The sequence below is a fragment of the Cricetulus griseus genome (genome assembly GCF_003668045.3).
Source record: "Cricetulus griseus strain 17A/GY chromosome 1 unlocalized genomic scaffold, alternate assembly CriGri-PICRH-1.0 chr1_0, whole genome shotgun sequence".
NCBI classification, from domain to species: domain Eukaryota; kingdom Metazoa; phylum Chordata; class Mammalia; order Rodentia; family Cricetidae; genus Cricetulus; species Cricetulus griseus.
The window spans coordinates 270,367,881-270,390,441 of NW_023276806.1; the positions used below are offsets into that span (position 1 = coordinate 270,367,881).

The following is a 22,561-nucleotide window of genomic DNA, read 5'->3' on the forward strand; positions in this document are numbered from 1 at the left end:
TGGAGAGGTAGGTAGAACCACCCTGGCTATCAATTATCAATTGCCATCAGAGGACAATGTTCATGAGGTGGCCCGGACCCAGGTTACCCAGGCTGTGTTCAGCAGGGTTGAACATGATAAGCTCAGGAAAGCACCTGTGTCTCAAATGCTCCAGTGAGCAATCAGCGCTCTCCTGAGATGACCCCTGCTGTTGCTAAGCACTCGATTCTGTTTCTGGAGTAGGTGGCAACATTATGTAATGCCGAACCATATTTCAGGCCTCTTCATATATTTGGAGAAAGAGTTAAAGCTTCTGGAGTTCCTATTTGGAACTACTAAATCTTCACAATCAAATAGAAATCAAGATTGTTCAAAATCGGCCTTAAAAAATAACTGCTTGTGCATTTAAAGAAATACACTCTTACGCGTGAAGATATTGGGGTTGGGTTTGTTTTGTTTTGTTTTGTTTTTTATTATTTTACCATAGACATGAGAGACATTAGGCACTCTATCATACCCAAGTGGTGGTCTTTTGGATGCATATCTACAGTTTGCATCAGATGTGGGATTTTCTGAACTGCTCTCAGCTACCTCCAGCCCTGGAAGTGCCAAGTGAGAGAGTGACTCACACACTGTTCTGGTTGTCTCTTTTAGAACAGGGCTTCTGAAAAATGTAAACACACAGATCTGCTTAAAAGCCCATCTCCAGCAGCCTAGAAAACAAAAGCAGAGCTGTGACTGATGGACCTTTCCGAAAACAAGCAAAAATAACAGATCTTGCTGAGTTTGTGTTTTATTTTGTTTTGAGTCGGGGTCTTGTGTATTCCAGGCTAGCTCCAGACTCCCTGTGTTGTCCAGGGTGACTTTACACTCATGATTATCCCGCCTTGAACTCCTCCATGCTGTGAGTGCTGGGATTCCAGGCATACACTGCCAGGAATAGAATCCATGCTTCGTGCATGCTAGACAAGCACTCTACCCACTGAGCTACACCATACCCCTAGTTTAAAAAAAAAAATGCCTTTAATAACATTTAAATAAATGTACTAGTGATATTTTTCTGTCGGCTTAATGGCTGCACATGAATCTACTGATACTTTATCAATCATCACCTATAGCCCCATGGGCTCCTGGCCCTGTGGCTGTGATACGTAGGTTTAAATTAAGTCTCTATCATTCTGCTTATCAATAAGACTCAGAGTCAAAGGCTGGGGTGAAAACCTGCTAGCTCAAAGAGGCTGAGCAGCAACTACTTGACCTTGCTTTATGGCTTCAACACCACAGCAGACACATCTCCAACACTACATAAAATTGAATGTGATGGTACATGCCTGCAGTCCTAGCAGGAGAGATGGGGCAAGATAATTAGGAGTTCAGGGCCAGCCTGGGCTACATGAGATCCTGCCTCAAAACACAAAAACTTCAAATAAAAATATTTGCATGTGGGTGTGAGTGACCTTTCATGAATATGTGGACCCCAGAGCAGGACTCCTAGAGTCTTCCTTTATGGTTCCTCAATTTATTGCTTTGAGACAGGGTCTCTCCCTGAACCGGAATTTTGCCAATTTGACTAGACTGGCTGGCCAGAGGATGTCCCTATAGCTAGAGTTACAGATAGTTGTGAATCAGCCAGTGTGGGCATTGGGATTCAAACTCAGTTCCTCAGCAAGAGCAGTATATCTTCACACAACCAACACACACACAACACACATTAACATCTAACAATAATCAGTGATAATATTAAAGAATAAGAAGCCATGAATTTGAAAGCAAGAGGGGAAGACATTGAAGAGTTTTAAGAGTTTGGGAGGAAATGGTGTCATTTTGAATACATTGGAAAAAATAAAATAAGCCTGGTGATGGTGGCATATGCCTTTAATCTCAGCACTCAGGAGGCAGAACAGGAGGATATTTGTGAGTTCTAGGCCAGCCTGGACTACAGAGCAAGTTCCAGGACAGGCCCCAAAGCTACAGAGAACCCCTGTCTCGAAACCCAAAAATAAATAAATGAATGCATAAATGAATGAGTGAATAAATAATATATCCCAGAGACTGATGGCCTGTGCTTCTGAGATTGCCGAAGGAAGTGCTTATGGGTCCTTCTGTTAGATGGTTGGCTCAAGAAAATGTCAAGAGCATTTTAAAATGCCTTTACAGCGTCTGGTCACCATGTTCTGACTGTTTATTTTGGTAACATAATTTGTACTATGGTCTATCTGCGAGTGAGGTTACCAAGCCTTTCAGCCTCATTAATGAAAGACAATTTGAGAGGAAGGGTGCTCTCAACATGAAGAGAGGGATTGTCTAGCCATAGGGAGCAGCATGGGGGAAATTACCGCATCCGAGATACTGCAGGCACTAGAATGATCTAAGTAGATGAAGGACAGTTTAAGAAACACAAAAATAGCTGGGCAGTGGTGGCACAAGCCTTTAATCCCAGCACTCAGGAGGCAGGAGTTCTCTGTGAGTTCAGACTAGCCTGGTCTACAGATCGAGTTCCAGGACAGCCAGAGCTGTTACACAGAGAAACCCTGTCTCAAAAACCTAGAAAAAAAAAAAAATAGAAGAAGAAGAAAACAAACTGCTAAGCTCACTTCAGCTTGGCGAACTCCTAGCAGAGATTTCTGGGGTGGCTGGAGGGGACCGAAGCTTAGGTGGCTCGGTAGGAATGAGTGTTTTATAAAAAGGGAGGTGTTGGCAGAAGTTTTAGACTTGACTTCATTCTGGGAAACTGGAGACACTGCTCGCAAACCACGAATCCCTGCATATGGCTTGTCTTACTAGGCTCCTTTTTATTTGCATAGTCGGGTATATTTTAGGAAAGGAAATTTTCTCAACATTTTCAGAACTGTTTTGTATGTGACTTTTTTTTTCTTCTTCTTCTTCTTCATCAGAAGCTGTGTTTTGTTTTGGTTTTTTCGGTTTTTTGTTTTTTAAGTCTTAGGTTACAACTCAACTCTTAAATTCTCTGTAAATCAGGGAAGCTAATGGTAAGTGTGGTTTTACAGATCCTGTGCTTAAGAAGCTAAATTAAGCCTGCAGTTCCTGAGGGAAGAGTTACTCAGGAGTCAGGAGTCGGCCAGAGGATGAGTAATCATGACCACTTTCGAGTCTAGCTACCTAACGTGTTGGATGGGGATCGGGGAATCTGATGTGTAATGGTTAAGGTTTAGGATGGCCTCTTCAGCACCATGTGTACACCACTTTAAAAATGGGCTTCGGGTCTCTTTAGGACACTTTTCTATTAGCAGATCACAACTGGGATGACTTAGGTCTATCTTCCCAATGTAATCCTTGCCTCATAGGGAGAAGTGAGCTAGCTATACAAAGTGTGAAGTAATACACACTTTGGTCTGGGTTTTGTTTTGGGGTATAGGAGAGCAAAGGTGTCGATGAGAAAAGTCTTGTGTTTATTATGTTTCAGGGTCCTTGCTGAGTGAGTCCTCTTTTTTTTTTTTTTTTTTCTTTTGGTTTTTCGAGACAGGGTTTCTCTGTGGCTTTGGAGGCTGTCCTGGAACTAGCTCTTTGTAGACCAGGCTGGTCTCGAACTCACAGAGATCTGCCTGCCTCTGCCTCCCGAGTGCTGGGATTAAAGGCGTGCGCCACCAACACCCAGCTAAGTGAGTCATTCTTAAACTCTTTAATCCTCAGTCTCCCAGAGCCTTGCTTCTGTCATTTGTAGAATAACACAACAACACTTATATTACTTACATTTTTTTTTCACTTGAGACAAGGTCTCTTGTGCATAGCCTAGGCTGGGCCTAGAACTTAATAAATAGCTAAGGATGACCTTGAAGTTCTGATCCTCTTGCCTCTTCTCCCAGTCCTGGGTTTGTGGGTGTGTACCACTACCCCGCTCCATCCCCATTTGTGTCATGCTGGAGATTGAACCCAGGGCTTCATGCATGCTAACAGGCTCTCTACCCACTAAGCTACAGTTCTCAGAAGCATTTTCTATGGGCTGGGGTTACTGCACAGTAGACCCTTGCAGCAGGAGTGAGAGCATGACTGGGGATGGGGGCTAGGTTGGGCAGTAATGGGTGTAAGGAGTGATGTACTCTGTGTGTTGTTTTTTTTGTTTTTTTTGTTTTGTTTTTCTTTTTCCCTCTAGCTTTCTCTTTCCTTTTAGAGTAGAAATTTGAAGCTCTGCATAAAATTAGACTTTAGCTCTAACAACATGAAAATTCCAAGTTTAATAGCTCTTGATAATGTGCACAGAGTCTCCCAGAAGAATGGTACTGTCTCTTTTTGTCCTTGACAGGTTTAAACTTGAACCTTTCATTCTAGAAGTCAGGATTTAGGGGATGTTTTCCCGCACAGACTCGACTTCTGTCCTTTGCCGTTTTTCTTTTAGGCTGTAGCCTCTTCGCTGCAGTTGAGTAGAAACTCTGCTAGTGGAGATTTTTATCAGCAAACCTCTGTAAGGACAGAAGTCACGCATTGCTTTGACAGGGTTCAATGCATTCACTGGCAGCTTAAACAATGGCACAGTGACTCACCAGGGAAGTTCACCACTGGACTGTGACAAGCATATTGTATGTCACTTGACCTTGAACTGGCTGTTGATCGTTCTTAGGAAAGCATAAATTGATTGTTTTCAAAAATTTATAAGTTGTGGGCTGAGAACGTAGCTCAGTTGGTAGAGTGTTTGCCTAGTGCGCACAGAGCCCTGGTCCAACCTCAGCCCTATATAAAATAGGGCATGGTGTCAAAAACCTATAATTCCAGCACTTGGGAGCTGGGGGTACAACAAGCAGGAAGACCACAGTCTCTGGCATTTTATAAAGAAGAGGGCCTTCTGGTGACGCTGATATGATTAAGCTGAAGTTATATACTCAGGATTCCATTATGGAAGCTGTGTTCTGTTTCTTATGTGTTCAAGTGCCTGGAGGAAGGGGTGCATGGTGTGTAGTGTATGTGGAGGCCAAAAGACTGTCCTTCCTTGGGACATCATCCACCCTGCTGCTGCTGCTGCTGCTGCTGCTGCTGGTGGTGGTGGTGGTGGTGGTGGTGGTGGTTTGTTAAAACAGGGTCTCTCACTGGCTTGGAATTTGCAAAGTAGGCTAGGAGGGCTGGCCCTTGAACACTGGGAATCCACAAGCACACCGCCACACCCATCTTTTCAATGGGTTCAGGAAGTTAAGGGTATATCCTCGGGCTTGTGAGGCAGTGTGACACAGGTGCTTTACTTATGTTCTGTTCTCTGGGTTACTGAGCACCTGAAATCAGTTCGAGCCTAACCACACTGACGGCCACATCATCACTGAATGTGCTCTGCTGTGCTCTTTTGGATGACTTGAAAAATCTTTTTGCCAAATGGATATGCTGGATAAAAATATAAGGACTGAGCAGAGAATAGCAAATCAAAGAAATTTTATGAATAAAAATACAAATATGCCAGTCCAGTGGGCCACCATAATTGATATAACTAAACAACAGGTTTGATTCTTAGTTTCCTGGAAATCTGTGAAATAGAAAGGCAGAGTGTAACCTTATTAAATAGAAATAAGAACATTAATTAAAAAAAAAAAAGTGCTGAGCACTGTGGTGTAGTACTGAATTCCAAAGCAAACCTCACACATGAAATTTTATATGCAAGGGTACAAGCACAGTGCACAGCAGTTTCTATGCTTCAAGAGAAACTAAAAATGTAATATAACTTTTTCTTCCAAATGGGATAAGTAACCTAGGGAGGTAACCTGGTGATCAGACTTGATCTACTTTTGGGATGACCATTCCTGGAGGAATAAAGATTTTAGAACAAGGCAATAGGGTCACAGGCAGCTCTATGTAGCTTCAGCCCCTTGGTGTGAGGCTGGGAAGCCATGCTGACACCACAGAACTGAATGTGGTAAATGACAAGTGGCCTGTCTTTACCACAGGAATGGTGCTGGAGGAAGAACAGCTATGGGTTGGCCATGCCTGCTCCAGCCTGTCTGTTGGAGGAGGAACCTCTGCCGTTTGTCATCCCTGCTCCAGCCTACTTGTGTTCAGGCATCTGGGCATCTCTGGAATGGCTAAGCACTCTTTGATAGTAGTGTAGGATGTTGCACTCTGTGTTGCCTTCTTGAGGGTGGTGTGCTGATTGTGTTAACTCCTTCAGACAAACCTGGTGCTTCTGCCATCTAGCCTTCTGATTTTTGATCCTCTAGTTGGTTTTGTTTATTTGATATTACTTCTCCTATTTTAGTTACTTTCTACTTTCATTGAGGTTTCCTTTTTTTTGTTTATTTTTGTCCTTTAATGAGATACCATGTGTTTGTTTGTTTGATTCTGAAAGGAGTGAAATAAGAATTTGCTAAGTAACGTTTTACATTGAAAATACTAGCTTTATCAGACTATGTGTTGTATTTGTTTTATCAGTCTGTGGCTTAAATTATTTTATAGTGTTAGAGAAGTGATTTGTAATATAAGGATCTTAGAGGGATGTAATGATGAAGGTAACTGTCATCTATGATATTTATTGGTCTCATTTCTTAGGCATGACTGTATGACTGTTTAATACATATGTTTATCCTACTCTTCAAATTATTTTAGATTTTTTTTAATATGTGTGAGTATTTTCCTGCCTGATGTATGTATACCACATGCATGCCTGGTACCCACAGAAGTCAGAAGAGGGTGTCAGATCCCCTAGAACTGGTGCCATGTGGGTGCTGGAAACTAAACCTGGGTCCTCTTGCAAGAGTAGCCAATGCTCATAACCACTGAACCATCTCTCCAGTCCAGGTTATCTTGTTTTAAAAACTATTTCTTTGGGGGCTGGAAAGTTGGGTTGTCCAGTTAAGAGCACTTGTTGCTCTTGCAGAGGACCAGGTTTCAGTTTCCAGCATCCACACAGCAACTCACAATCAAGTCTAATTGCACTCCCAAGGGAATCTGACATCCTCTTCTGACCTCTCAGGGCACCTGGCATGCACGTGGTGGACAAACATATACACAGGCAAAACACTCACACACATAAAATCAATCTAAAAAATTTATCCCTGTTTATTTGGCTGGTTTGGTTGTTTTGTTGTGTTTTTTGAGACTGATAGCCCAGACTGGCTTCAAATTTTCAGTAATCCTCCTGCCTCAGCCTCCCAAGTGCTAGGATAAAGTGTGCACCATGGATAGCTAAGAATAATAGTCCTTTCAACTGGCTGTGTTTTCATATATTCCTGGTAAGTTAAAACATTAGCATTCCCTTCTAAGCAGTGAGAGCGTGTGTGTGTGTGTGTGTGTGTGTGTGTGTGTGTGTGTGTGTGTGTGTGTGTGCTGTCTATGTGTGTATATGGTGTGTGTGTATATACTGTCTATGTGTGTATACGGTGTCAAAGATATTTACTCTTTCCCAAGTTTCAAATGAGAAGAGATGTTACAGATCTTCTACTTGTTTGATTTTTATTTTCTATTCAATGTAGAGATTTTTAAAAGTTGGGCAAATTAGTCACCTTTAATTCCAGCACTTAGGCAAGAGGATAGATATCTGACTTAATGACCATAATTTGGATGTACTATATGTCTATGTGTGTATATGGTGTGTGTGTGTGTATATACTGTCTATGTGTGTATATGGTGTGTGTGTGTGTGTGTGTGTGTGTGTGTGTGTGTGTATACTGTCTATGTGTGTATATGGAGTATGTGTGTGTGTACTGTCTATGTGTGTATATGGTGTGTGTGTGTATGTGTGTGTGTGTGTGTGTATACTGTCTATGTGTGTATATGGAGTATGTGTGTGTGTACTGTCTATGTGTGTATATGGTGTGTGTGTGTGTGTGTGTGTGTGTGTGTGTGTGTGTGTGTGTGTGTTATAACCATGCCCAGTTTTCAATTCATACAATTCAGGAGCCATTTTGCCTTACTGAAGGTATAGGCTATCTTGAATTTTTTTTGTCTAAGTTCTCTCTGTTTAGGTGGAAATAAGATGAAGAGGAAATGAGTAACTGTTTCTGTCTGTATAGCTTTAAAAGAGAAATTCAAATTTCTAGGTGAATTTTATCTGGAGTAAATATTCCCTTTATAAAACTTAAGTTGAGCTTGTAGGTGGCCTGCTAAAACTCACTGTTTCGTTTTATAACTGCATGCCTTGGCTCCATGCCCGACCTCCCAGGTTACAAACATTAACAGTAGACCCCACTCAAGGACATTAACACCTCCCTCAAAAACAACCCTAGAAAACATTACTAATAAGTTACCCAGCAGTGTTCACATTGGACAGTAATAACCTGCCAGGTTAACAGAGGCTCAGTCTTTAAACCCATCCACTACTTATAAAGATATTTACTCTTTCCCAAGTTTCAAATGAGAAGAGATGTTACAGATCTTCTACTTGTTTGATTTTTATTTTCTATTCAATGTAGAGATTTTTAAAAGTTGGGCAAATTACTCACCTTTAATTCCAGCACTTAGGCAAGAGGATAGATATCTGACTTAAAGGCCAGCCCAGTTTCCATAAGGAGACCCTCAAGCAAAATGAAATGCAGAGTATCAACTAGCACCAAATTCTTGCTATATTTGAGAGAAGTATCTTTTTTGGCTGCTAATTATATACTAAATAATACATTAAGCCAACTAAAACTATCATACCGAATACAGGATGTCTAAGCCTAAGATTTCTGTAAAATTCATAATGACCATAATTTGGATGTACTATATAAAAAGGTGAGAGTTTGGGGGGAATTGCATGTCTTAATTAAGCAAGAATAAGACACAAGGAAAAGAAAGAGGCTGGGAAGAAAAGGTTAGGGAAAAGTGGACCCCAAACAGGAAGCTATGCTCAAGATCAAGTAGAAGTACCAGAGGCCAAGTGAGGGTCCACGCTGGAACAGATGGTTTATAGGAGGCGGTGATTTTCAAATTATATTTTGAAGAGTCCCCTCAGGGGCTGGTCAGCACGGGACTGAGGCAGCCAGTGACATCCTTGAGCACAGTGGTGCAGCCAGTCCATTGGAAACTAACCCCAGCACACAGGAGCAGGCTGGGACTGGCCAGAATGTCAGCTGGATAGCGTGAGATTGTTGTTGTTGTTGTTTTACTGTGTGTGTCTGTGTCACAGTCAGAGTGTGGAAGTGAGAGGGCAACTTGTTGAAGTCATTTCCCTCCTACCATTTGTGGTTCTGGGATTGAATTCAGGTCATCGTGCTTGATGACAAGTGCCTCTATCTATTAACCTATCTTTCTGGCTCTGAATATGAGATTGAAAATTAGACAGGAAAATAGGTGCATCCACTCTCACCAAGGAAAAGCCAACAGGCCCGGGAACAGATTGGACCATCTAAGCTGACAGACACATAGAGAGAGAAACCAAGACTACTGCACTGAGCTCCAGTCTGGTGACAATGGATTACCTGGCAGTGTGAAAGATAATGCCTTGATGGTGTGCAAGATCTAAAGAGAAATACCAAGTGGGTTAAATGTGTGTATGTGACTATGTGAAATACAACCGTGGCTGGTAATTTACCGATGATGCCTGGTATGCGTAGTGAGGAGCAGCATGTGGCCACCCTGGGGATCGAGTTCTGTTTTACACTTGTGTAGTTGTTTCATTCAACTTGGTAGGAGCTTTGTTGTTAGACTGAAAGCCCTGGGCCCTGTGACACAGCTAAAAATCTCAGAACCAGAGACAAGAGTCAGTATGTCTGGTAGGCGACAATCACAGAGTTCTGTTGCTGGGTGAGGTAGAGATCCTCAGGGGTGTGGCTTCCAGTTGCTGAAGATAAAATCCCCAGCAGGAGAGAACTTGCCATTTCTCTTCTGACCTGGGGATGTAAAGCCACAAACCAAAACCTAAGGAAACCACCAGGAAAGCACCGGCTCAAAATAAATACATATAAAAGCTGTAAGCTCGATAAAAATAGAAATGTAAATATTTACTCAGTGAAAGAAAGATTTATCAACCGGCCTATAGCTCAATGACTGAGCGCTTGCAAAAGACCTCAGGTTCAACCCACAGTATCACAAGAGAAAAAGGAAAGGCAGGCCAGAGAGATTGAGCCATCTCTGCTCTTGCAGAAGACCTAAATTCTCAGCACCCTCGTCAAGTGGCTCACAACTTCTTAACTCCTGCTCCAGAGGACCCGATGCCTTGTGCCCTTTTCTGACTTGAGTGCGCACCTCCATTTATAGACACCCACACACATACATGCACATACTTAAATATAAAATAAGTCTCTAAAAAGAAAGAAGAGGTTGATATCTGTCTCGGCCAGACATAGTAGTACCCCTGTGTAATACCAGCCCTTGGGAGTTAGAGGAAGAGGCTCCAGATAGCAAGCTCAAGGCCTGCTTGGGCCACATAGCAAGACCTCCGTTTGTTGTTGGAGACAGGGTTACCCTAGCTGTAACTCCCTCTGTAGACCAGGCTAGCCTGGAACTGAGAGATCCACCTGCCTCTGACTCCTGAGTGCTGGGATTAAAAGCATGCACTGCAGCTGCTGCCACCACCAACCACACAGCTAAGATCTCCTCCATCTCAAGAAACAAAACAAAACAAAATTTTACAGTGGGCAGAATAACAGAACAGCATACTGAGCAAGGTTAACATACTGATGATTTCTGTAGATAATATGTGCCCTTGATAAAATATGGTAACGATGGTACCTGGCCTCCGTGGTCTCCTCCACAAAACCCATATTTTTGGCTAGTCATGAGAAGAACATCAAATTTGAACAGAGAAATACACTTGACCAATACTCAAAACTGTCATAGTGACCTTAGCATCGAGGAAAGTATGAAATGTACAGGCCAAAGAGAGCTATGAAGACATGCAGTACTCTGTGTTATACTGGGTTGGGAGTCTGGAGCAGAGGACATATGCTAGGTGAGGACAAAGGAAGCCTGGGCCAAGGTGACAGTGTGTGTTCCCAATGTAAGATAATGAGAGCTGTTCATGGGATAAATGGAAATCGTTTGTGTACTTTCTAACTTTTAAAAGTTTGGGAGTTTTTTGGGGTTTTGTTTGTTTGGTTGTTTTTTGCAAAAAGCAAAGTTTTCATTGCCATGAAGCTACTACCTAAAGTATTAACATTGTCTTTTTTTTTTTTTAACGGATATGTTTTACTTTGCTTCTCAGGGTAGACTTGCTTTATGTGTGACTTTGTAGACATATGAATTCACCATCATCACAAGTTTCCTGAGTTAAGTCTAGAGCTGTTAGAAGCATTCCCTGTGTTGAATTAATCAATTTTTTTCCTTCCAGACTGGTGTTTGGAATGCTCTACCCGGCATACTATTCATACAAAGCTGTGAAGACGAAAAATGTCAAGGAATATGTAAGTAAAGTTTCGGTGCTTCTCATTTGACATGTCAACAGTATACAAACCTTGGGTAACTGCTACTGTTATTACTGAGTTAGACAGATGTTCTAAAAGGTTAGACGGATGGTCAAAAGGCGATTCGAGTTTAGTCATGAACATAATCATCTTTACAAGCTAACCTTGAAAACACCTGACAATAGCACTTCAAGTAGCCTTCTCTGACACTGGGACTGGAAGGAGTGCAGTTCCCAAGAGGAGTGATGGGCTGGCTGCTCCTGACGGTCTGAGTCACAGTGGACTGAGGTCTGGGTACCTGCTTGTTTGTCCAGCTTTTGAGGACAGGTTGTAGTTTTCTCGTCTTGTGTGACTTTACAGAATGCACAAGCCTCTTCTTTCTGGGTCTCCTGTCACTTTTGACTAAACACATGCCTGCCCCATCCCTATTAACAATGGCAGACTTGAAGCAAACTTTATTTATGATGTTTTGGGGTGTGTGTGTGTGTGTGTGTGTGTGTGTGCCTGTGTATGTGTGCCTGTGTATGTGTGCCTGTGTATGTGTGTTCACATGCATGGAGATACACCTTAGTGTACATACGTGTGGAGAACAGTGGTAGATGTAGGTAGGATGTATTCCCTTTTCATTCTTAGGGACAGGGTCTCTCTGGGAACTTGTAGCTAACTGGCTCAGTTAGGCTAGGGAGCCAAAGAGCCCAGGAATTCCATCCTAGTCTCCCCATCTGAGGGTTACAAGCATGTGCTACAGTGCCCAGCATTTTATATTGTTTGGGGACTCTAGACTCGGGTCCTCAGGTCCTCATACTTGCCAGCCAGCACTTCCTCATGAGCCCTGGTGTAGCTTTCTATTTTATTGGAGTACTTTGCCAGAGAATGGCAAATGTGTGCCTTGAGCAGTTAGTCAAAAGAAATAAGCAGACAGTGGTGAGATAACTCCCATCAATAACTGGGTCTGCTCTTTTTCTGAGTGACACTCAGGAGCCAGAATATCCATTTCAAAATGAGCAATCTGGTTGCATTTAGTACTTCCATAGTGCTGTGCAGACAACAGACACCATCTCCTCCAAGCACTCTCAATCTGAAGTGAAACCCAGGCTCATTAGGTTCCACTCCTCCCCCAGCCCTTCCTCCCTGGAGACATTCCCGTAACGGAATCCTGTAAGAAGTGACCTTTTGTGTTTGGCTTCTTTCGCCAGCCATAATGTGTTTTAGGTTCATCCATGTTTTCACATGTTTCAGTGTTTCATTCCTCTTGATGGCTGGAACAGTGCTCCATTGTATCGGTAAACCAAACAATGGGTTGTTTGTCTGCTCGTCCGCTGACAGACATCTGAATTGTTCTGCTTCTGTCTTTTGACTGTTATGAATAATGCTGGCACAAACACGCCTGGGTGAGCATCTGTTTCAGTGCCTGTTTGGGGCTCTTGGAGGTGTATAACTGTGGTTCTTTCTAAAGGACCTTAGTTGGTAAGCCTGTCATCCAACTCTTCCAGCGATCAAAAAGATCAGAAACCCAGCCTTGATTCTTGAGAGTCTGTCTTCAGGTATTTGAGGTTGCATAGAGCCACTACGGCAATTAGCCTATTGAACTTTTACAGTCGTTTTTCTCTTTCATATAAGGCAAGGTTTTGTAATGAAGGGTATGTGTGCATAGACCCACACACCCCAGTTATAATGGTGAAATACATTTATGAGAGGTAAAGAAGTTACTTGGGTGCTTTCTGGAGTTCTTAAATCCTTTTATGATACACATCTCTTGGATCTAGGATTGGGAAAGTAGTCTTAATACATGGAAGCATATTAAGTCATACTAATTGAAATTCATTTTATACATGGCTTGAAGGGACATATTTCAATATATACTGTAATAAATATTTCAAGTGCAGTGGTATAGTGCCGACGTATGTTAGTTTTTAAAACAACACTTGCTTTTCATTTACAGCATTTCTCCAGCTGCCTGTGGTGAAGAACCTGCCTGGTTATGTTGGTTTTGTGTTTTGTGGTGCTGGGGATGAAGAATTTTGTTTTGTTTCTCCTAGAAGTCATTTGCCATCACTTCTGTAAAAATAAAATGTAAATGAAGCACTCGTAAAGCAAAGAGGCAGAACCCCTCAGAGACACGGGAAATACACCACCAGTGTTCTTACTTTTTTCCACAGACACGAAATACTATCAACTTGGTGCTTTTCGTGAAATGCTGTCAACTTAGGGCTTTTGCCAAATATAACAGACCACAGCCTTGCACAGTCCCCTAGACAACACTGCTGTACTATGAGATTCTTCACTTGGAATTCACGTTCCAATGGTAAAAAAAAAATATAAGTGACCAATAATCTATAAAATGCCATGAAAATATGAGTCCTGGAGTATACTGCTGACCAGAGTTTAATAAATGCAAAACTCCATTTGCAGTGTCTATTTCTTGGGATCTTTTTCTTACTCTAGTAACTGGAGTTCAAGAACTAGGTGGAATGTCTTCCAGCTGGGGACATATGTCACCTCTAAAGCATTCCAGGGCCGAGAGCAGAAGTATATGGCTGCAGTTCTAGCACTTGAGAGGATGAGGCAGGAGAATCACTGAGGATTTGAGGTTATCCTGGACCACAGAATGAAGAGACCCTGTCCCAAATAGAAAATAGATAGGTAGGGAGACAAATAGATGCTCTGTCCCAGAGAGATTGACAAGTAGGCAGGTAGATAGATAGACAGACAGACGCAGGCAGGCAGGCAGATATGCAAGCAAGCTAAATGAGCAGCAATAAGAAAATAAAAGTATTAAGTATAAATAAATTACCTATATATGTCCATGAATGCTGAAAAAAAGAAAAACAGTTATTAAGAGGTAGGTCTAGTTATTTTTCTTAAAAAAAAGATTAGTCTACTTTCACTATACATCAGTTTTGCTTTCTTTTGTTTTTTTTTTTTTTTTTGCTACTTCTTTTTTTCTTTTTTAGTCATAGTCTCAAGTAGCCTAGGCTGGCCACCAACTCACTATGTAGCTAGCTGAGGCTGGCCCTGAAGCTGATCCTCCTGACTTTACATTCCAAGTGCTGGGACCAAAGGCATGTGCCACCACACCCAGCGAGACTTGAAGACATAAATTGATGTGTTTTATTCCCTTACACTCAGGTTTTTATTACTGAATTATTTGAAAATGTAAGACAATTAATGATAACATGCTTCTGAGATTTTAATTCTCCCTCATGTGCTAAAAATAACCTGCATAAGAGAATCCATTAACATTCTTATTCAAATTGAAGAACTAAAACATATACACTATAGTGTGTTTAAATATGTGCTTAGTGTGTTTCCTTAAAAGTTTTTGTTTTGGTGTTTTTTAGCAGGTTAGTACCCTTCTTTTGCAGTTTTGGGAATTGAGTCCAAGGCCTTGCTCATTCTAGGCAAGAAATCTACACCCCTAACCCCTAACCCCTAACCCTTACACAGTCGTTTCCTTTTTTTTTTTTTTTTTTTTTTTTTTTTTGGTTGTTTTTCGAGACAGGATTTAGCTTTGGAGCCTATCCTGGCACTCACTCTGTAGACCAGGCTGGCCTTGAACTCACAGAAATCCGCCTGACTCTGCCTCCCGAGTGCTGGGACTAAAGGTGTGTGCCACCAACGCCCAGCTACACAGTTATTTCTAAAGGTTAATTCGTTACTAACAGTTTTTCGTTATTTGCTTGTAATTTTTGTCTGTTTTAGGTTTTGAGACAGGGTTTCTCTATGTAGCTCTGGCTGTCCTGGAACTCGATTGGTAGACCAGGCTAGCCTCAAGCTCAGAGATCTGCCTGCCTCTGCACCCCTGGGTGCTTTTGGATTGTGCCACCACTGTCAAGCTATTTTCTTATAGTTTTGCTGTGATACTAGAACAACAATAATAACAAACGGTTTTTCTAACCATCTTTTTTGGGAAGTCCACAGTAATGAATAATTTAAGACAATCTAGGGAAATAGAGACGTGTTGGGTCTGGTTTGATTATTGCTTTGTAATTAACTCTGCTTTGAAAATACAATGAGTGCTAAAATCAAAACTGAACAGGCACTGAACCAGGAGGGAATATAAGAAGATTGAAAACCTCCCAGTCACCCACTTATCTTACAGCCAGACTTCGAGAAAGCAAGTTTGAGGTGTGTGTGTGTGTGTGTGTGTGTGTGTGTGTGTGTGTGTGTGTGTGTGTGTGTGTGTGTTCTTGGAACAATGCATGTACAGTTAATTATTTCCCACAAATTTCAGAATACCTTTGCCTATTACCATGCCTAGTTGCTGTTCTTCCCAGTTACCACACAATTCCAGATGTAAAGCCACAAACTATTTATTTTCAAACACCCCTAGAGTTCAGAAATATAGAATGTGTCCACCTGGCTATGTTCCCTCAGGAGACTAGTCTGATGGAAGAGCTACATCATTCAGAGTTGGAAGCTGCCCACATTCCTTGGCTTCAGGCTCAATCCCTGTGTCTCTCCAGCCAGCAGCTCAGGACTGAGACCTTTGGATGCTGCCAGCACTGGGCTTTTGGCCTTCTGCCTCCGTCTTCCTATTGTAAGGTCCTTTGTGAGTGACTGGGCCCACCCCTCAAGGTTGTCTTAGTTCCATCTGCCTCCTTGTTTTCTCTTTATCATATAACCTAACATACTTACTTTCTGGGAATTAAAACATGAACCTATTCCCGGGAGAATAAGCAGGGTTCTGCCAACCCCAGTAATACCCCCACTCATCCTTAGTATCAGCTCACTTGTGAGGGCCCATGTAAGGTAGCATTGGTACCACACTAAAACACTTAGGTTGCTAATGTTCTGTTCATTCTGTTCCACAATGTTCCCTTTATTTTGCTGTTGTTATTGTTGTTGTTGTTGTTTTTGAGATGGTCTCTCTGTGTAGCTCTGGCTTCCTGGAACTTTCTGTGTACACCCAGCTGGCCTCAAACTCATAGAGATCCACCCACCTCTGCCTCCCAAGTGCTGGGATTAAAGGCATGCACACCACACCCAGCCACTACAGTCCTCCTGTTAAAAACATAAGACTATGGGGCTGGAGAGACAGCTTAGAGGTTAGAGCACTTGCTCTTGCAAGAGGACTTCAGTTCTGTTCCCAACAGCCTTCTGGTAGCTCACAACCTTAATTCCAGTACCAGGGGTACTGTGAACTTCATACTTCTTGTGAACGCCCAGAGTATCAGGCATGCATATGATGTACATACATACAGACAAAACATTCACACACATTAAATAATGTATATAATAAATCCTTTTAATTTTTTAAAGCATAGATGATATTCTAGCTTCACAGAAACATTGAGGCAGTTCTCATTGTCAGCCAGTGACTATTCTAGTGGTTGGTTGCACTTTGGTGACCACAGCAATTTGGCAGTGAGGGCAAGGGCAGTGAGGCAGGACCCCTGAATTCTCAAATCAACTGTGAATTGAGAGGTTAAAAAAATTAAACAAAGAGCTGGGCAGTGGTAGATCATGCCTTTATCCCAGCACTCAGGAGGCAGAAGCAGGCAGATCTTTGAGTTTAGGGCCAGCCTGGTCTACAAAGCAATTCCAGAACAGCTAGAGCTATACAGAGAAACCGTCTCAAAAACAACAGGAAAAAATTAAAACTGAAAGTTCCGTAAAAATTTTTAAAAGTCTTAACAGTCCTTTCAGTATTTCCTTATGGGGTTGTTGGGGGATTCATACAATGTTCTTGTGTTCACCTGAATTTTACCAAGCATAGCTGTCTATCCTGTTTAAATTGTGAGTCCTGGCCAATTCACTTTGGGTTTTGTGTGGCAGTTTCTTGGTGATGATCACCTTATTTACATTTCCCTGTTACAATCTCAACACCTCTTTATGTTGCCTGGTGCTGAATCCCTTAATGTCTGTCTCCAACTGGAATAAGCACCACAGAGAAGGGTTCATTTACTTTAATTGTGTATTCGGTACCTAGAACAGTAGCTGGTATACAGTAATTAGTCAGAACTTTTGAATAAATGAATTTGTGTGACAGAAAAGCTGGCCTCTCAGTGCCTGCAAAATGCTACATTGTGCTTACAAGAACTTGTGTGTTTCTGGATGAACAGATCTGGTTCCTCAGCTTGAATTCTGCTGGGCTAGGGCATGTGCAAGCCCCTTCTCAACACTTATCCCCAAACCCAGTGTCTTTATGATATTTAGTCCTGACCTAAATTCGGCCGACATCTACTTCAAAAGCGTTTTCTAAAAGCAAACATTTTGGGCTCATTTACTTCTTCCCACCCTAACTACTACCATTCCCCCCGAAGCCTGCAAATGGCAGGTTGCACCTGATAAAACAGATGCCCTGTGCAAATCAAAACAAATGGAGAGCACTGTGTATTTTGGCAGCGTTCCTTTCTTCCTTTGCCTATTTTTAAAGCAGAGCTTTCCTGGGATATAATTTCCTGTATGGTGTGGCTGATATGGCCTACTTAGACACTCGAAGTCTTGCAGTAATTGAAATGCAAGCTTACCGGAGATTTAATACGGTTTTTGCAAAGTTTTCCAGGCTCATACATCTTAAGACTCGAAAATAAGGGTGTTTACTTCCAAATCGTGTGTAATTGCTGTAGCTTTTCTAGGAAACCAGGGTTCTTATTCTTAGAATGTTGGAGAGAACAGCAATGAAGAGACTGGCTGAACAGCCCTTGAGAGACTTACTGTGGTGTGGACAGGAACAAAGGAGTGATGCTCCTGTAGGAGATGACTCTAAAGTTGTGTGGAGTTTTTGATAGTGACCTCATTTTTTAGGTGATAGAAATGAACATAAAGACTGAGGGGCCGGCGCCAGAGTTCTTGTAGCTCAATGACAGCTTGTTGCCTAGTAGCTTTAGGGTAGAGATTAAAGGGGGAAACATACTCAAGGGCTCTCTTCACTCATTGTGTTCCCAGCGCTCTGCCTGGTAAAGCTGGCACAGAACAATCCCACTGACCTACTCAAGTGTGCAAGGTGCCTTGTGAGGCAAACTCAGTTGTTCGTTTGAGGGAAAGGATGTACGAGAGTAGTAAAATGTTCCCCTGAGTGGACAAAGCTCTGGATTTGATCCTAATCCTGAAAATAACAGTAATAGTTCTCATTTGATTCAAAGATTGGAGTATTGGAAGCTTAAAGACCAACCTAGTGATTAGAGCAGACTTTTTCTTTTCTTTTCTTTTTTTAAGAGAAAATTAGTTTTATCAGCCATGTGCTTATCTGTTTGTTTGTATTTTGAGGTACACTTTGGCGGGGGAAGAGAGGCATAGTCTCCTAGAATGTTGTCCAAGCTGGCATCTAACTCTCATCCTCCTGCCTCAATTTCCTGAGTAGCACGAACAATAGGCATGTACCACCAGGCCCAGCCTGGTCTACTTTTAGTTCTTACTTTTAGTCAACTGGAAGTGACAAGAAGGCTCAGAATGGAAAGGCCCTCATTGCCAAGCCTGACAACCTGGAAGCCCCACTGTGGAGGGAGAGCAACAACTCCTACCAGGTCTCCTCAGCCTTTCACATGTCCGAGCGTGCGCGTGCCCATGAGTAAATGATTCCTTTCTTTTCTTAATACGATTTTTCATAGAGATGGGAATTAAATGTGCATATTCTAACATCTTTACCCAGATTTTCAAATCGGCTTGGTGATCAGGTCGTTGCCCTTGAATTAGTCTGTGACAACAGCAGTTCTCAGCCTATTGATGTCAACCCTTTCACAGGGGTCAAATATCAGACATCCTGCATATCAGATATTTACATTATGATTCGTAACAGTAGCAAAATTACAGTTAGGAAGTAGTAGTGAAAATAATTTTGTGGTTGGGGGGGTCACCATAACATGAAGAACTGTATTAAAGGGTCGAAACATTAGACGGTTGAGAACCACTGCTCTATGGTATCAAGTAGGACACATCATTTGCATTCACTTATAAGTATCACTTGTTAGAAAATGGGTCTAAAGTAACACATACTGTTTTTCCAGTATGCCAATTTAGTATTAGCTGCTTGAATGAATATCTTTAGTTGTAAGTCTAGTTATGGGGGGGGGTTGTTTTTTTTTTGTTTTGTTTTGCTTTTTTGATACAGAGTCTCACTGTATAGTCCTGGAGCTCACTTATGTAGATCAGACTGGCCTCGAAACTCACAGAGGCATGCCTGTCTTTGCCTCCCAAATGCTAGGACTAAAGGTGTGTAAACACAGCTTTCTATTTGTTTACTGTTGCAGTGCTGAAGCTCAAACCCATGATCTCACACATGCTAGACAAACACGATGCCACTGATGTATACCCCAGTCCATGAACTACGATTTTGGTTTGTTTTGTTGGTTTTTCTAGACAGAGTTTTCTCTGTGTAGCCTTAGTTGTCATGGAATTCACTATGTAAGACCAGACTGGCCTCAGACTCAAAGATCCACCTGCCTCTGCTGCCTGAGTACGGGATTAAAGGCGTGCAACACAACCACCCTTTTATAAATAAATCAGTGTCAACAAATGGGACAACCCAATATCCTTGAAGGAATTAAATCTATTTAAATTATGTGACAGTTATTCTTTGCAAACCTGATTTTTGATGTGTTGGGTTTACTTATGTATAGTGTGTATCAATATGTATATTGATCTGTATATATGAAGATGTGTGTGTGTGTAGCTTCTCTGTAGATGTCATTGATACTGTCATAATCAAGAGTCTTATACTCTGTTGCTGCTATTGATGCATAACATACTGCCATTATTGGTTTTTTATATAAATATAAATATATTTTTGTATAAATATATAAGACTCATATATATATATGAGTCTTATACTGGTGACCACTGCTAAGTGTGAAGAAGATTCTGTAACTGGAGCTGGAGAGTTGGTGCTGAGGTTAAGAACACTTAACTGCTCTTGCAGAGGACCCAAGATAGTTTCTCCTACAGTTTTAGAATGCCAATTAATGAAACTCTTGGCCTCTGTGAAGTCAAGTGAGCTTTCCCACGCTCCTAGAGCTGCAGCCTGTCCCTAGCTCCCAAAGAAAATGCTTGGGAAACCTCGACAGATCAGCCCCTGCAGTCACACTACACCTAGACGCTGGGCCAGATTTCCACTTATGTGCCGGCAGGGCATTACCAACTGTAGTGTCAGTGGAAATGAACTTTAAAGCAGAGGCAGAAACAGTTGTTTCCATTAAAGGAAATGTTGCTAAGAAGTTGGAGAGAGGCCTAGCCACCTCCACCCTAATCCCTAGTGATGGGATACTTTAAAATCACAAAAGCTCTAACAACCAAAAAACTTCTGCCTCCACCCTCACTGCAGGGAGAAATATATTCAAAGGCAGCCAGTGTTCTGCCTGCCCCATCTCTGTTCAGAAACCATAGCTTCCCCACCAGAAGACAGTGGATAAGACTCAGAGAGAGAGAGAGAGAGAGAGAGAAAGAGAGAGAGAAGAGAACAAGTGTGGAGTAGACCAATTAAAAAACAGAAATGGTAATAAACATCACAGTGTTTTTTGTTTTATCAGCATGATAGCTTTGAAGCACCACTTTTTAAAAAGAGGAAGACGAATGAAATGTTGACTAACAAAGTAAAACATGTCAGGAATTAAAAGGTGTGTGTGCCTCGTGGTACACACCTGTAATCCCAGCCCTCACTCAGGAGGCCAGAGCCGGAGGATCAGAAATTTGAGTAAGGAAGGCCTGGACTCAATGGCAAGCTTCTATCTCTAAATAAATAAATAAATGAACAAACAAAAAGACCCTGTAAGAAAAGCAGGATGTTGTTAAACAGTAAAACAAAAGAATAAAACCCAGGGAATTAATATTTGTAATATTAATTAGAATTGCATAAGCTTAGTAAAACAAACTTCAGACCCTGGGTGTAATGGAACATGCTTGAGTGATCATTGGGAGACAGAGGCAGGAGAATCATGAGTTCAAGACCAGCTTCGGCTACATAGTTAGACTTTATCTCAAAACAACAACAACAACAACAACGAAAACACTTGCAAGACAGAAAATGGGGCCGGGTGTTGGTGGCGCACACCTTTAATCCCAGCACTCGGAAGGCAGAGGCAGGTGGATCTCTGTGAGTTCGAGGCCAGCCTGGTCTCCAGAGGGAGTACCAGGATAGGCTCCAAAGCTCCACAGAGAAACCCTGTCTCGAAAAACCAAAAAAAAAAAAAAAAAAAAAAAAGAAGAAGGAAGGAAGATGGGGAAAAGATTAGGAGAGGTTTGGCAAACAAGAAATTAAATGAGGGTAGGAGAGGTAGCTCAGAAGTTAAGAGCACTTGCTGATCTGACAGAGGACTCAGGTTTGGTTCCTGTCACCCTTGCAGCTGCTCACAACAACCTGTAACTCCAGTTCCAGGGGACCTGAGGCCCTGACTAGCCTCTGTGGACACTGTATGTATGGGAGAGCACATACATACAGGGGAAAACACATAAACCCATAAAATGAAAATAAATGTCTATTTTTAGTGGCATAATTACTAATTGTATCATATGTACCTGACTTTTGTGCTTTTCAGCTAAAGGTCACATTATTTATGCAGTAAAAATGTTTTTCTACATAAATACCAGAAACTGTCTTTTGAATGCTAAGACGTTGGCTTCCTTCTGTAGTTTTAGACATATTGATTCTGTAGCTATGGTTGCAGTTAATCATATTGCCCTGACATTGCAAAAAGTCATTTAAAAACACAAAAGCTAAGCCAGGCGTTGGTGGCTCATGCCTTTAATCCCAGCACTCGGGAGGCAGAGGCAGGCGGATCCTTGTGAGTTCGTGACCAGCCTGGTCTACAAGAGGTGGTTCCAGGACAGCCTCCAAAGCTACACAGAGAAACCCTGTCTCAAAAACAAAAACAAAAAACAAAAAACCCACAAAAGCTAGAGCTGTTCCTGAAGATGTTCACCAAGAGTAATCAAGTCCTTCCTACAACTTGGTACAGCTTGAAGGACACACGAGGAGCATCATGGGAACAGGAATGTCAGGAGAGGAAATCCCTTGGAACAGCTGTTCAGAAATCTCAAATGTACCAAAATATGTTTTCCCTGGAATTGTGTCCTTCTTTCTGCAATCAGAATGGTTAAGTAAAACCAAAGAAATCACTTTAAAAAAAAAAAAAAAAAGGAACAAATAAAACCAACCTAGTTACCCACCCACCCGACTCTGCAAGTAAAGAGGGAGAAGCTACTCACAAGCCACAGATAAAGACTGAGTTGAGAAATCTGTTTCGCAGAACCACGGTGCCTTCCAGAGGTTTCCAGGAGGTCTCTTTCAAATGAAGATCTGATGTGGGCAGGTTTTATTTATTTGGTGACAAGGAGGACCCATATAGCCCAGACTAGTCTGAAACGTGGCTGAGGATGACCTCTCACTTTGCCTG

At 41.9% G+C, this 22,561-nt stretch overlaps 1 protein-coding gene across 2 annotated transcripts in view; it reads left to right on the plus strand.

Moving 5' to 3' along the window:
- Reep3 (receptor accessory protein 3) overlaps positions 1-22,561 on the plus strand; it is a 78,722-nt gene that overhangs the window by 16,285 nt on the left and 39,876 nt on the right. For both annotated transcript variants that reach the window (XM_027395053.2, XM_027395054.2), the window contains exon 2: positions 11,159-11,231. In XM_027395053.2, coding sequence (XP_027250854.1) covers positions 11,159-11,231 — 73 coding nt within the window. The remainder of the gene's footprint in view (positions 1-11,158; positions 11,232-22,561) is intronic.